Source organism: Lampris incognitus, chromosome 16 (genome assembly GCF_029633865.1).
Source record: "Lampris incognitus isolate fLamInc1 chromosome 16, fLamInc1.hap2, whole genome shotgun sequence".
In the NCBI taxonomy this organism is placed as follows: Eukaryota; Metazoa; Chordata; class Actinopteri; order Lampriformes; family Lampridae; genus Lampris; species Lampris incognitus.
Genome location: NC_079226.1, coordinates 23,381,620 through 23,393,964, shown reverse-complemented (window position 1 = coordinate 23,393,964; position 12,345 = coordinate 23,381,620). Strand labels below are relative to the sequence as shown.

Genomic DNA, 12,345 nt, shown 5'->3' with positions numbered 1-12,345 from the left:
CTGTCTAAGAAATCCTTAAGAGACATGAAGGAAAGGGCAGTGAGTTGCTGTATGGAGAGGACATACTGAGCCTCTGATATGGATAGAATGCAAGGGGAAAATACCAGTTTATATGTGCATATGTAATGCCAAGTCAAAGAGGAAATGACTGGACTTCACTGAAGTTTCCTCGTTTTATGTAGCTTTACCGGTCTCCTCAGACTAGCACTCGGTGCATAAATATCTATGAGGGGGTTTTTACGTGTGACACGGTCCACATCTGCAGGGTGATATTGAAATGACCTCCGTGCAGAATGCGTTGACATTTAAAGCAGTTCACACATGCACCGTATGTAATCTTAATGTGTGTTCTTGCTCTCACATCTAAACAAATGGGTGAACGGGATGTCGTAGATATAGGGGGGAAAACAGGTCACAGGGTTTCCTATTTGAGTTTGAATAGTGTGCAAGATGAAAACGTCAGACTGGCCAGCCGACATTTGAGCAAGATGCATGTTTCTCTGGGTAGCGTAGCGGTCCATTCCATTGCCTACCAACTCGGGGATCGCCGGTTCGAACCCCCATGTTACCTCCGGCTTGGTCGGGTGTCCCTACAGACACAATTGGCTGTGTCTGCAGGTGGGAAGCCGGATGTGGGTATGTGTCTTGGTCACTGCACTAGTGCCACCTCTGGTCGTTCGGGGCGCCTGTTAAGGGGGGAAGGGGGAACTGGAGAGGAATAGCATGATCCTCCCATGTGCTACGTCCCCCTGGTGAAACTCCTCAATCTCAGGTGAAAAGAAGCAGCTGGCAACTCCACATTTATCAGAGGAGGCATGTGGTAGTCTGCTGCCCTCCCCAGACTGGCAGAGGGGGTGGAGTAGTGACCGGGACGGGTCAGAAGAGTGGGGTAATACTATTGGGGAGAAGAAGGAAAAAGAAAAGATGCATGTTTCTATTTTGAACCTCGTGATAATAATTATACTTACCATGTCACCCCCGTGTTTATTCGGATTGTGTTACGGCTGTGCAGCTTTGTTTTCTCTCCATGTTTCATGAACACTTTTCAGGAAATAAAGTTGCTGTGGTTATAATTCATTAATTTCACTTTAGTTTTTGGTGACTATATGTCACTGTATGCGGTAGAGGGATTGATTCTTTCCCCCTTCCCACTACATTGATGAAACCCCTCCTGGAGGTACCCTGGGGAATCCATCTTGTGCTGATAACTTTGAGCTATCTTATCTGGTCACTGTTCAAACAAGAGCGATTGCTCAGATTTGCTGCCAGGTGTTTGTTTCTCCGTGGGCCTATTTTGTCTCGTTTTTTGTTTTCAAGGTTACTGCTTCAGGATTCACCGTCGACTGTCTGTCACAAGGGTGTTGTTGTTGCTTGTTTCAGCTTGTCTACATCCATGCTCTCGCATAGCGTCATTCAACCACTACATCTGTTGAAGAGGTACATCCCAGTGACGACTGACCACCCAGGTCCACTATACTGTATTGTGCTCCTGAGACTAGTCAATGCATTAATTAGTACATTTCACACTCTACATTTTATTGTTTGGCTTCTGCAGTAACGCTACACAATAAAAGGCACTTTTGGGATTTAAGTTAATTTTGTTTACTCTGCGTGGTTGCTGCAGGAACGTATAAAAAGGTTCGCAAATACTGCAAGTGCAATGTCAGCAAATGAAGTGGGATTGTGGCTAGAGCTGAACATGGATGAGGCCAAAGCTGCACACAGATGCATACCCATATATAATGTTTAGATGGCAGCGGACTCTCAAAAAACAGATTTCAACTTGATTCTTTCATACCATATCAACATGTATAATCGCTATGGAATCCAAAATAATGACTATATGCAACATTGCTACCAAACCCAACATAGATTCTGGGTTATCTAGTTGCTCGACAATCATTACAAGGGCTGAGGTATACCTTACACGGAGTTGCCTGAAATCTGCCCTAAAGCTATGGATTCTCGATTTGTCAAGCTGCTTTGAACTGTCACTATTTGGCTGGTGGTGCAAAGATCATAAACCAGTAAAACTTCAGAGCACAGGATGTGACTGAGGGTGACTAAGCACACTGGAGGCCCCTCATTGGTCTCTACACAAACCGGCCTATAGTCAACACTATCTTATCTTCTGAGGGAGCAAGTCTGGGCTGGCCAGCAGGGACGCAGAGAGGCATATTCCTCATACACACATGCAGTCTTTCCCTGAAATGTCCAGGGACGCTTCCTGCACGGGGTCATGTGTGAATGGGAGCAGGGATCGATATTCAGGGAAATCTGTCCTGCCAATTCCCCACCTCAAAACCATGTGTTATTGCAGGGAAAATGCCGGTAAGGCTGTGTTGTGAATGAGACTAGTAATATTGTAGGGAAGCACACGTAAAGGGTTACGTCCATCTGACCAAAGACGCTTTCACGTGGAGCGACCGGACTAATAACAAGACTCCATTGATGACTTGTGTGAATCCACAATAGTTGCCTTTATAACTGTAATACAAGTTCTTTTTTTTTCAAGAATGGCTGTAAACTGGACAGATCAAGAAAAGGGAGCTAATCTCGGCCCGCACAGAGAATAAAATTGATAGACAACTGTCTGGAACAGATAGAGATACTGTAGTGTACCAGAAAATAAAAGGAATTCTAGGTGAGTCACAAAAAGTTGGATCAGTTCATCTGGACACAATGTTTATCACAAAAAACGTTCCATCGCTCATCTAAGTGACCTCTTAAGTCTAAACTGACTGCGGGTATCCCCACCCTTATAAACAATACAGTGGCATAACAACTGAAAACAATGACTCGTTTCATATGCAAATATAGCCGTGACCATTTACTAGAGTTACAATGGTCATGGCTATTTGCATATGAAACCGATCATTGGTTATGCCACTTTATTGTTTATCTGTCAATAAACATTGTATCTGGATGAACTGATTCAACCTTCTTTGATTTTCTTACCTGGATTATTGAGCATGCATCATACCACTATTCACAGATTTGGGAATGTTTGCATTTGTGGGCGACATCTGGGTTAAAATTAAATCTCAGGACGCACCACATTTCACCGACCACATTAACTCTGTGGACAACCACATCAAGTTCACCAGGGAGGATGTGAAAAAGGACAGGTTAGCCTTCTTAGACTGTGGAATTGCAATTGGTGATGGGGGACATTTGATTGTTGTTTACCATAAACCAACACATACTGATCAGTACTTAAGGTTTGACTCTCACCATCCACTGGAGCACAAACTAGGAGTCATCAGGACGCTGTACCACCGGGCTGACAACGTCCCCGCCGATACAGCGGCCGGGGAAGGGGAGAAATCCCACATTAAACAGGCCCTGGTTAAGTGTGGTTATCCTAACTGGGGTCAAAGCCAGGAAGACGCCCAGACAGTGCACCAACTGATCGAAGAGAGAAGGACAACAGCTGTCTGTCTAAGTGTAAACCAGTGGTGATTCTGTATGTGGTGGGAGTGTCGGAAAAGCTGAGACGCGTGTTTTCTAAACAACACATCTCAGCTGCTTTCAAACCCCCAAACATGCTGCACCAGAAGCTGGTCCACCCCAAGGATCAGGTCCCCTGCCACAAACAGAGCATTATAGTGTACGCTGTTAAGTGCCAGGAGGATTGCCGTGACTTGTACATTGCGGAAACCAAACAGACGCTGGCCAAAAGGATGGCACAACACAGGAGAGGCAATGCCTCAGGCCAAGAGTCCACAGTCTACATCCATCTACAGGCTAGTGGCCACTCTTTCAAGGAATGAGGATGTGCACATCCTTGATGGGAAGGAATGCTGGTTTGAATGGGGAGTCAAAAAGGCCATCTATGTGGAGAGGGAATGACCATCCCTGAACGGGGGGGGGGGGGGTCTAAGAGTACATCTGTCACCATCTTACAATGCTGTGATTGCAAACGTTCTCAAATGTTCTGTGAATAGTACACATGGATATTGTAACTCTAGTTAATGGTCACGTCCATATTTGTATATGAAACTGATCGTTGGTTTCGGTCATCATGCCACTGTATTGTTTATAAGGGTGGGGATACCTGCCGTCAGTTTAGATTGGAGAGGTCACTTAGTTGAGCGATGAAACGTTTCTGTCCATAAACGTTGTGTCCACATGAACTGATTCAACTTTCTTTAATTTTCTTACCTGGATTATCGAGCATGCATCAAGACACATTGTCATTGAAACTCTAGTTAATGGCTACGGCAATTTGCATATGGAACCAGTGTTTTGTTTCAGTTGCTATGCCACTGTATTGTTTATAAGGGTAGGGATACCTGCAGTCAGTTGAGTCTGAAGAGGTCACTTAGATGAGTGATGAGACATTTCTCTCTCAATAAACGTTGTGTCCAGATGAACTGATTCAGCTTTCTGTGGTGTATAGATAGATAACAGTCCTGGAAATGGGGATAACTTTCCTTTGCTTTTTCTTAAGACTCCTCCACAAGAGCAAGCCATGACCTGCAGCCATACAATCCATCAGCATTAGCCCTACACAATCTCCAGACTAAACACAGTCCCATTACAGTGGCTGTGAGCGCCTGGAGGGTTCTTCTTCCACACAGGTTTATTAGCCCAAGACACAATGTACAATACAAAACCAGGTCAACTGGACTCGCACAATAAACACCATTTTTAATGCCACTGGCTGGTAATTAAAGGATTTAAATGACCAGAGCTTATGGGGGATGACAACAGGTGACATGGCAATGTGATTAGTATAGAACATACTGTACGAGCCGGAGTTGCTCTGCAATGATGTCATCTCCTCCAGGCGTCACTGGATTCCCCCTGCTTAGTAGGGCAGCGCCTGTGCTATGGAGCAATGTGGAGGGAAAAAGGGAAAAAGCTTAGAAATATAAAGACAAACGCTGCGCGTGTTTTCTTGCACAAGCCCAACACTCACCACTGTGCCAGACTACTTACACGCAGTCCACTTACACTGCGCAGCCAAACTCCCATTCCCTGCGTGTGCAGACATATAGGGTGACCTCAATAAGGGGATATTCTGTTACAAATGTACTTGGCCCCTGCACATACATCCATCCAGACACACATCATTCAGTGGTGCTGGTATGATCGGCAAGCAAGCTGAGTCTTCTTCGGCGCTTATTACTGGCTGGAAGGGTCGACTGATTATTTACCAGTGAGAGGTTTAGATTTGATTTAACAGAGAGTGGAAAAACAATACCCGTTATTCCTACGAGTACCTGCAGTACCTAGTTTCTGTCATCCGTGCAACAATATACGCTCAACAACACATAATTTACCATGTCATTGCACTTCTTTCTACTCACACTTTAAAAGGGCTGTCCGTCTTCAAGGTTGCGTATTTGACAGTACGACTGAATTCAATGTGTGCATTGGCTGAATTGTAAAAAGAAAAGGGAAAAAAAAACTCTGTAAATGAGGGGAGAGTTGTTGCAAGGGTGAGCACACAGGATGCCCACAGCTTTGGTCCCCGATTGTGTTTGTGTGTCCCGGTGACAAACATTGGAACACAGTGCTCCAGCGTCACCTGTTTACATTCATGACAAGACACTCTAGTCTCAAGTATCTGCTAAGCATCAGGCCCTGAGAGACAGAGGCCACATCAAGGAGGCCAACAAAGAACCTGACACCCTGCAGATACATTTGCATTGAGTTGAGAATGTAAAAAAGAAAAAAAGACACCAAACACTGAGGTGGTAAAACGGCAACCTCCGAACTGCTGTGAGATCCTCCTCTGCATTGTCAGGGTTCCTCTCATCTTGGAAGAGAAAGGCTGTTCTCTCGCTGGGCAGTGAGACCACAGCGTCACGCAGGCAGCGAAATAAATACTGGGCAGCTGGCACGGCTTGTTTTAGTATCATCTCACCACTTGAGACAGCTAAATGGGCCATAGTAACTTCCAACTAACGTGCATACTATAAATCTTTGTATTCACAAGCTTGGGCATCAGGTTTCACCTCCAGCCTCGACTATGGAGAGGAGTGCCTATGGAGAAGAGAGAGAGAGGCAGGGGTGGACGGCTTACCTAACACTACTTGCAAGCTGCTGGGACTGCAAACACCAAATTCTGCACATACCTCCAGAATACCATTAAGTGACTCCACTATATGGGCTACAAAAAAAAAGGAAAAAAAATCCAGTCCATTTTAAGGTAATAAACGGTCGTGACCCCAGAACATAGGATATTAAAGAATGTGTCCGTCAACTGAAAAGTTAATTTGCGTTTGTATGCGCTACCAAACAACTCCCCTCCCCGCTCTTAAATCCCCCCTACCCCTCTACCTATTGTGAAGCCATCAGATAGCAGCTACCAGAAGTCCACACCTGTCTCAGGGCTATGCAGAGAAGATGGATCCATGCATTTTGAGCATCAGATAGCCTCTAGCCGGGGTTAGTATTGATCTAACGCTTCACTGGCCCTTTGTGAGCACAGCAGCTGCTTTGGGGGGCTTTTAGATAAGCAATGCAAAGGGAATTGTTTCTCCCGAAAACCCGCTTTCAGTGTTCTTACATGAAAACCATCACTTCATTCAACACTCCATTGCTCTAGAATAAAATATCCTCTTCCCCCGAGTCTACACACACACACACACACACACACACACAAAAAGGCAAATAAGCATTAAAACGTCTGACTTCAGGGTATCTGAAGTCACGGGGTATTAGAAATCGCATGGTGGTAACGCGGCTCTCTGGATTTTCGCCCCGTTAAACATTTTGCACCTCTGGAGTGAAAATTAAATGAAAACACAACATGTATCAATATCCCACACTCTCGCTTCCTCTTCACTCCCACTAATTACAGTCCCAGTGGTTGAAAGGGTTGTGAGGGGCGGTATTCCTGGTGTGTATCTGTGTGAGGCAGGCATGGCGCCGAGACCCTCCCTAAGATGACTCATGCAGGGCTCTTGGATAGGCTGACACCAGCACCTCATTCACAGCCAATAATGAGCCATGCTAATGAGCAGGACAGTCGCCCTACATGCTCATCATTAAGCAGTTCTGTGATTCACGTCCCGCATGAAACCATCACATAAAGAGCTAGGGCTGGCTGGAGCAGGCAGGGGTAAAATATGGACTTATGGGCAAAGGAAATTAAGTCTCTGCCATGGAAGCAGTATTAGATTTGAGGCATAGTCCCCAATCAGACAAGGGAACAACAATGTGCAAGCAAGCACCACGCTTATGGACAGCTTCACCTAGAAAAAAAACATGTCAATATTATTTAATTACAGTAAGCATATTAAGTCCCACTGTACAGAAAATAATGAAATAAAAACCGACCAAATTTCGCGCAGGCCTCCGCTGTTGAACATTAGGGTGTCAAGTTATTACCCTGTAACTGAATGGGTAGTTTCTTTGAAATCCAAGCCGACACAATACAAATGCATTTGACTTGAATATATGACAACATGCTATCATTTCATTTCATCCACACATACTGTCATATCATTTCATGCTCCACCTTACGTCCCTGCTGATCAGCGGTTCAAATGCTGCAGTTCAATTGAAACCATCAGGACAAAAAACAACATCGGCAGTCAAACATGCATGTGCATGCACCAGCCTCCTGAGACTCCTGCACTGGCACATATATCTGATAAGGCTTAATCAGCATGCAGGGCGGCCATGATAAAGCATTTCAGCTCTATCTCTGTCTGAGAGAGAGAGAGAGAGAGAGAGAGAGAGAGAGAGAGAGAGAGAGAGAGAGAGAGAGAGAGAGAGCTTGCTTCTCTGCTCTGTAAGGTATGCAAGGGGAAAAAACATCTCAGTCTATCAAATGGCCTCTCTCCTTTCTCTCTCCCTTCTCCTCGTCCTCTCTCTCTCTCTCTCTCCCTCTCTCTCTCTGGCCGTCTCTATATCGAAGACGCCTCATAAGCCCCGGCTGGGGGGAAACGCGCCGGCTGGGTGGGGGAGGGTTTCAAAAGGGTAAGTGATTGCCCTCTAGGGGACGGAGAGGAGAGGGGAAAAAAAGCAGGACGCCTTATCGCCCCAGCCTCCCTCCAGCCCTGCTGGCTGCCACCCAGAGCCAAGATGGTGGTGGGGGTGAGGCGGGGTGCTGGAGACGCCAGCTAGCTGCTATACTGCCTCTTGACACAGCACACTCAGCAGGGAGCCCTCCGTCCCAGTCCGCCTGCATGGGCTGGGCTCAAGGCGACATAGCCGAAGGCTGCTGGCTGCCCTCGGAGAGGCTGTGACTGCTTGCCTGCGTGTTGGGAGGATTGCTCTGCTGTGCAGCCTACCGCATGCGCCTCATTCCAGACGGGTCTGAAATTCATTGCATGTTTACGTGCTTGCTTACAGTATTTGCCCGCATGGTTTCAACCCCCACCACCCCCCAAAAAAGTGAGAAAATCTGGATGAACATGGATTTTGGGTAATATATCAAAACGTAGCATTAAAAAAAAAATCAACGCTTTGTCTCATTTTGGGAAGTCTTGTTCATAACGCAATGAACTCATAATTGGTTTTGACTCCATTTTCAGTCAATGGGAGAGGAAGGGGTGCACCGAAAAGCCGTGATGTGGTAACTTTTGGCTGTTACGGGATGGCTATGAAACGCAATAGGCTACACATACACTAGACTTAATGGTAGTGCTGAGCTCTTGTCTAAGGCAACATGAGTCCATATACAGCGAGCAGGCAGGCAGGCAGGCGGGGAGACGGGCGGGCGCACCAGCCTCCAGACGGCATGTCGCGCCGACTGCAACAGTGTCCAAGCGCCACCTTCAGTATCCAATTTAGGAGAGCAAAAAAAAAAAGAGAGAGAACAACCACATTGCCTATATCTTTTCTCCAGGCGCATCTGCAAAGGGGTCGTTGCCTGGCCGAGGACAGCTATTCTAATCTCTTCTCTGCCTCACTCCTAAAAACGGGGATAAGCTGCTATAGTTCTGCCATATGTGCACTTGGGTGCATGATGTTGATCTCAGGAGCTCAGAGTGCTAACTGTGTGTTTAATATGCCTGTCTCGCTCAGCGTGGGTCCAGACACTGTGTATCACAAATCCCACCTCCAATAAGGGCTTCGCAGGGAGGAATAAAGGGTTAAGAGAGTCTGTACCGGAGTCTGCTGGGCGGAGTGGAAGCGACGTGATTGGGCGACTCTCGGTGACGTAATGGGCATGAAAAAGCTGATAACTAGTTAAGAGGGCAGTTTGTAACTCTGGGAAAGAGTGCAGAGCCTGATACACATATACAGCAGAGAACGCGATCAACCCGGCGGAAAAAGGGGAGCTGAGCGTCTTGGCAGTGTGGGCTGTTAGACACTGCAGCGTCCGGAAAAAGGAGAGACGACGAGACAACGAGACGAGAAGTTGAAACGGGACCATGGTGCAGCACACAGACAACAGCGAGACGGACGGGAGCATGTCCAGGGAGGCTACAGACTCGGAGGAGAGTGAATTTATGGCGTGCAGCCCCGTACCGATAAACCCGGACTGGTGCAAGACGGCAACCGGTCACATCAAGCGACCTATGAACGCATTTATGGTTTGGTCTAAGATCGAGAGAAGAAAAATCATGGAGCAGTCACCGGACATGCACAACGCGGAGATTTCCAAACGCCTGGGGAAGCGGTGGAAGATGCTGAAGGACAGCGAGAAGATCCCGTTTATCAGAGAAGCCGAGAGGCTGCGGCTAAAACACATGGCAGACTACCCCGACTACAAGTACAGACCCAAGAAAAAACCAAAGCTCGACAGTACGAAATCATCAGCGCCGTCTCCGGAGAAATGCGGCAAAATGGCAAAGACTCCCAGCAAGAAGTGCTCCAAGATCAAGAACAAGAGCGGCTCCAAGTCGTCGCACGGCTACGCGGAGGACTGCGTGTTTCCGAGCCTGAAAGTTACCAAGACTGTCAAAAGTGAACTCACCGACGACGACGACGACGACGAGTACGAGGAGGACTATCGGATGAGGATTAAGCAGGAGGACGAGGAGCGCGTGCGGCCGTATAACGTGGCGAAAGTTCCGGCGAGTCCCACTTTGAGCTCCTCGGCCGAGTCCGAGGGCACGAGCATGTACGAAGAGGTGCGGAGCGCGGCGCCGAACAACAGACTCTTTTATAATTTCAAAAACATTACCAAGCAGAGCACAATGTACCCTGCTTCCGTTTCACCAGCATCTTCTAGGTCAGTCTCCACGTCTTCCAGCTCCAGCGAGGATGCGGACGATTTGCTTTTTGACTTTAGCTTAAATTTCGCCCCCAACGCTCAAGGTGCGGAGCTGGGCAACCCAAATTCAGGAAATCTCTCCCTCTCTCTTGTGGATAAGGACTTGGACTCTTTCAGTGAGGGCAGTCTGGGCTCTCACTTTGAATTTCCAGACTATTGCACACCAGAGCTCAGTGAAATGATAGCGGGAGACTGGTTGGAGGCGAACTTTTCTGACTTGGTGTTCACTTACTAAATTGAAAAGATCCTCTAGTAATAACAGAGAAGGAAAAAATTAAATTATATGTCCTGTTCAAGTTGTTCCTAGCCCTGCCTCCTGTGGTTTGTAAGGGTCTGGGGGGGGGGGGAGGCGAGGTGAGGTTTGAGGAATGAGATGCTTATGAAGCTGGTAGCAAAAAAAACAACAAAAAAAAAACAAAAAAAAGTCTGCAGACGTTTTTCTGGCAGCATGACAGGGTTTTATGGATTTTTTCTGTAGGTCTACAATTACTGTTGAGTTTAAATGGACCACAAAGGGAAAATCTGTGAACTTCTATGCATCTTATCCTCTTAAAAACTGCAGGGAGCTGAAAACGGACTGTGGACTGACTCAAAAAGCAAATCTGTGAACTGACAATGTTCAGGATGTTACCTTACAACGGTTTGTGTAATTTCTAAATGCCGCAAATGTTTGTTTTTTTATTTTCTTTTTCTTTTTTTTCTTTTTGTAACTGATTCCGTTTACCTCCTGGTTTGAAAAATTAAGCAGCCTAAACCTCTCCAGAATACAGGTGTGGAGGGAACATTTTGATACATAACAGACCTCATCTTTTTAAAAGAAAAAGTAAGATATTTTCAGGCATATTTTTGTACAGTTACAAAGGGAATGTTCTTACTGGGCTTTCAGTGAGTTTCAGGCACTTCTTCCCTTTATCATTTGTTTTTAGCATGCAAGGGAGTCCTGGTTTTAAGGATTAAGTTAAATTAAAACTTGCATCAAAAATGCCTTGTGATTTTAAACTAGGTTTTGTACAGTTGTAGAGCAGATTTGTTGAGTATTTGTAGACGATACAATGGCATCATGGGGAACACATACCTCAGAGCTGGAACTAGTTTCAAGATTGTATATGTACTGTAATATAGTAAAGTTAGGAGTTTATGTATATCATACTCGTGATATGTGGATGGGTCCCAATCGCAGGTGTGAAACTGGATTTTTTGGTATTTTTTATGGCACATACTGTTTTTTCCCCCCTCTCATTTTTTTGTGCAATATATACTCTTAAGATACAGACCATCAACATTTGTAGCAAGTGATGGAGAAACAGACTTGTGCACTGTCAACATCATTACCTGTTATGATGCTGCAGCCTGTCTAGGCTGGAAATAAACAAATCAGCTGGAACTGATACAAAACAATTAGATATGGCCTCATGGTGTGATGCATAACGTGGAAAGAGATAAATATCCCAATTTGAATGTTATTTGACTCACTAGATTGGATGTTGGGTATATTTGTCACGTTTTTTTTTTCAAATTCTGGTTTCAAAATTGGGAAAAAAAGGTTCTGCAATAGGGCATAGTCTGACACGATGGGCTAGCATAAGTCTGACAAGCAAGCAAAAAAAAGAACATTCCATAGTCCTGTTTCATGAAATGAAACTTTATTTTAAGACTGAAGACTGCCTTCTTTTTTTAAAACATTAACCATAAACCTGTATTTTTATTTCTTGCACTTAAAAAAAAAGCAGATATTGTTTATTTTTATGTGGGTCCTACATATGAAGTCTGTTTGGATTAAAGGTTTTGGAATATGACCTAATTATATGCCGAGACATTTGTTGGAAGTTCTGGGCAGTAGTTACCTCACATTCCAAGTGTGAATCTGTCTTCGACTCATCTTTTAATAAATAAGTACCTACCACCATCAACTGTCCTTTCAGTTTGTGAATATATGTACACAAATCTGTTATGTGTTGGGTTTGAAAAAGGATGTGATCAAAGAATGATGCCTATGTCGTTGGGAGGCTGATTACTCTGAAGTGGATGGGCTCAAACTAACATGTGAATTCACATTTAATAAAACAAAAAACAAAAAAACTTTTGAACTGCGGTGTTGAACTGTGTTACTGTTCAGTTGTTTGTAAAAGAGAAATGCATTTATTTTAATTACCTGTCCTTTT

General features: G+C 45.2%; 1 protein-coding gene across 1 annotated transcript; it reads left to right on the top strand.

The window, feature by feature from the left end:
* The first annotated feature begins 9,207 nt into the window (after positions 1 to 9,207).
* On the top strand, positions 9,208 to 10,418 carry sox11a (SRY-box transcription factor 11a). The gene has a single exon (XM_056296049.1). It carries the CDS (start codon positions 9,339 to 9,341, stop codon positions 10,416 to 10,418), a length of 1,080 nt encoding a protein of 359 aa, XP_056152024.1. The 5' UTR covers positions 9,208 to 9,338.
* Positions 10,419 to 12,345: the final 1,927 nt, after the last annotated feature.

Excerpts from the sequence above, each read along its gene's own strand:
- sox11a (XM_056296049.1), top strand. The coding sequence starts at position 9,339 with ATGGTGCAGCACACAGACAACAGCGAGACGGACGGGAGCATGTCCAGG.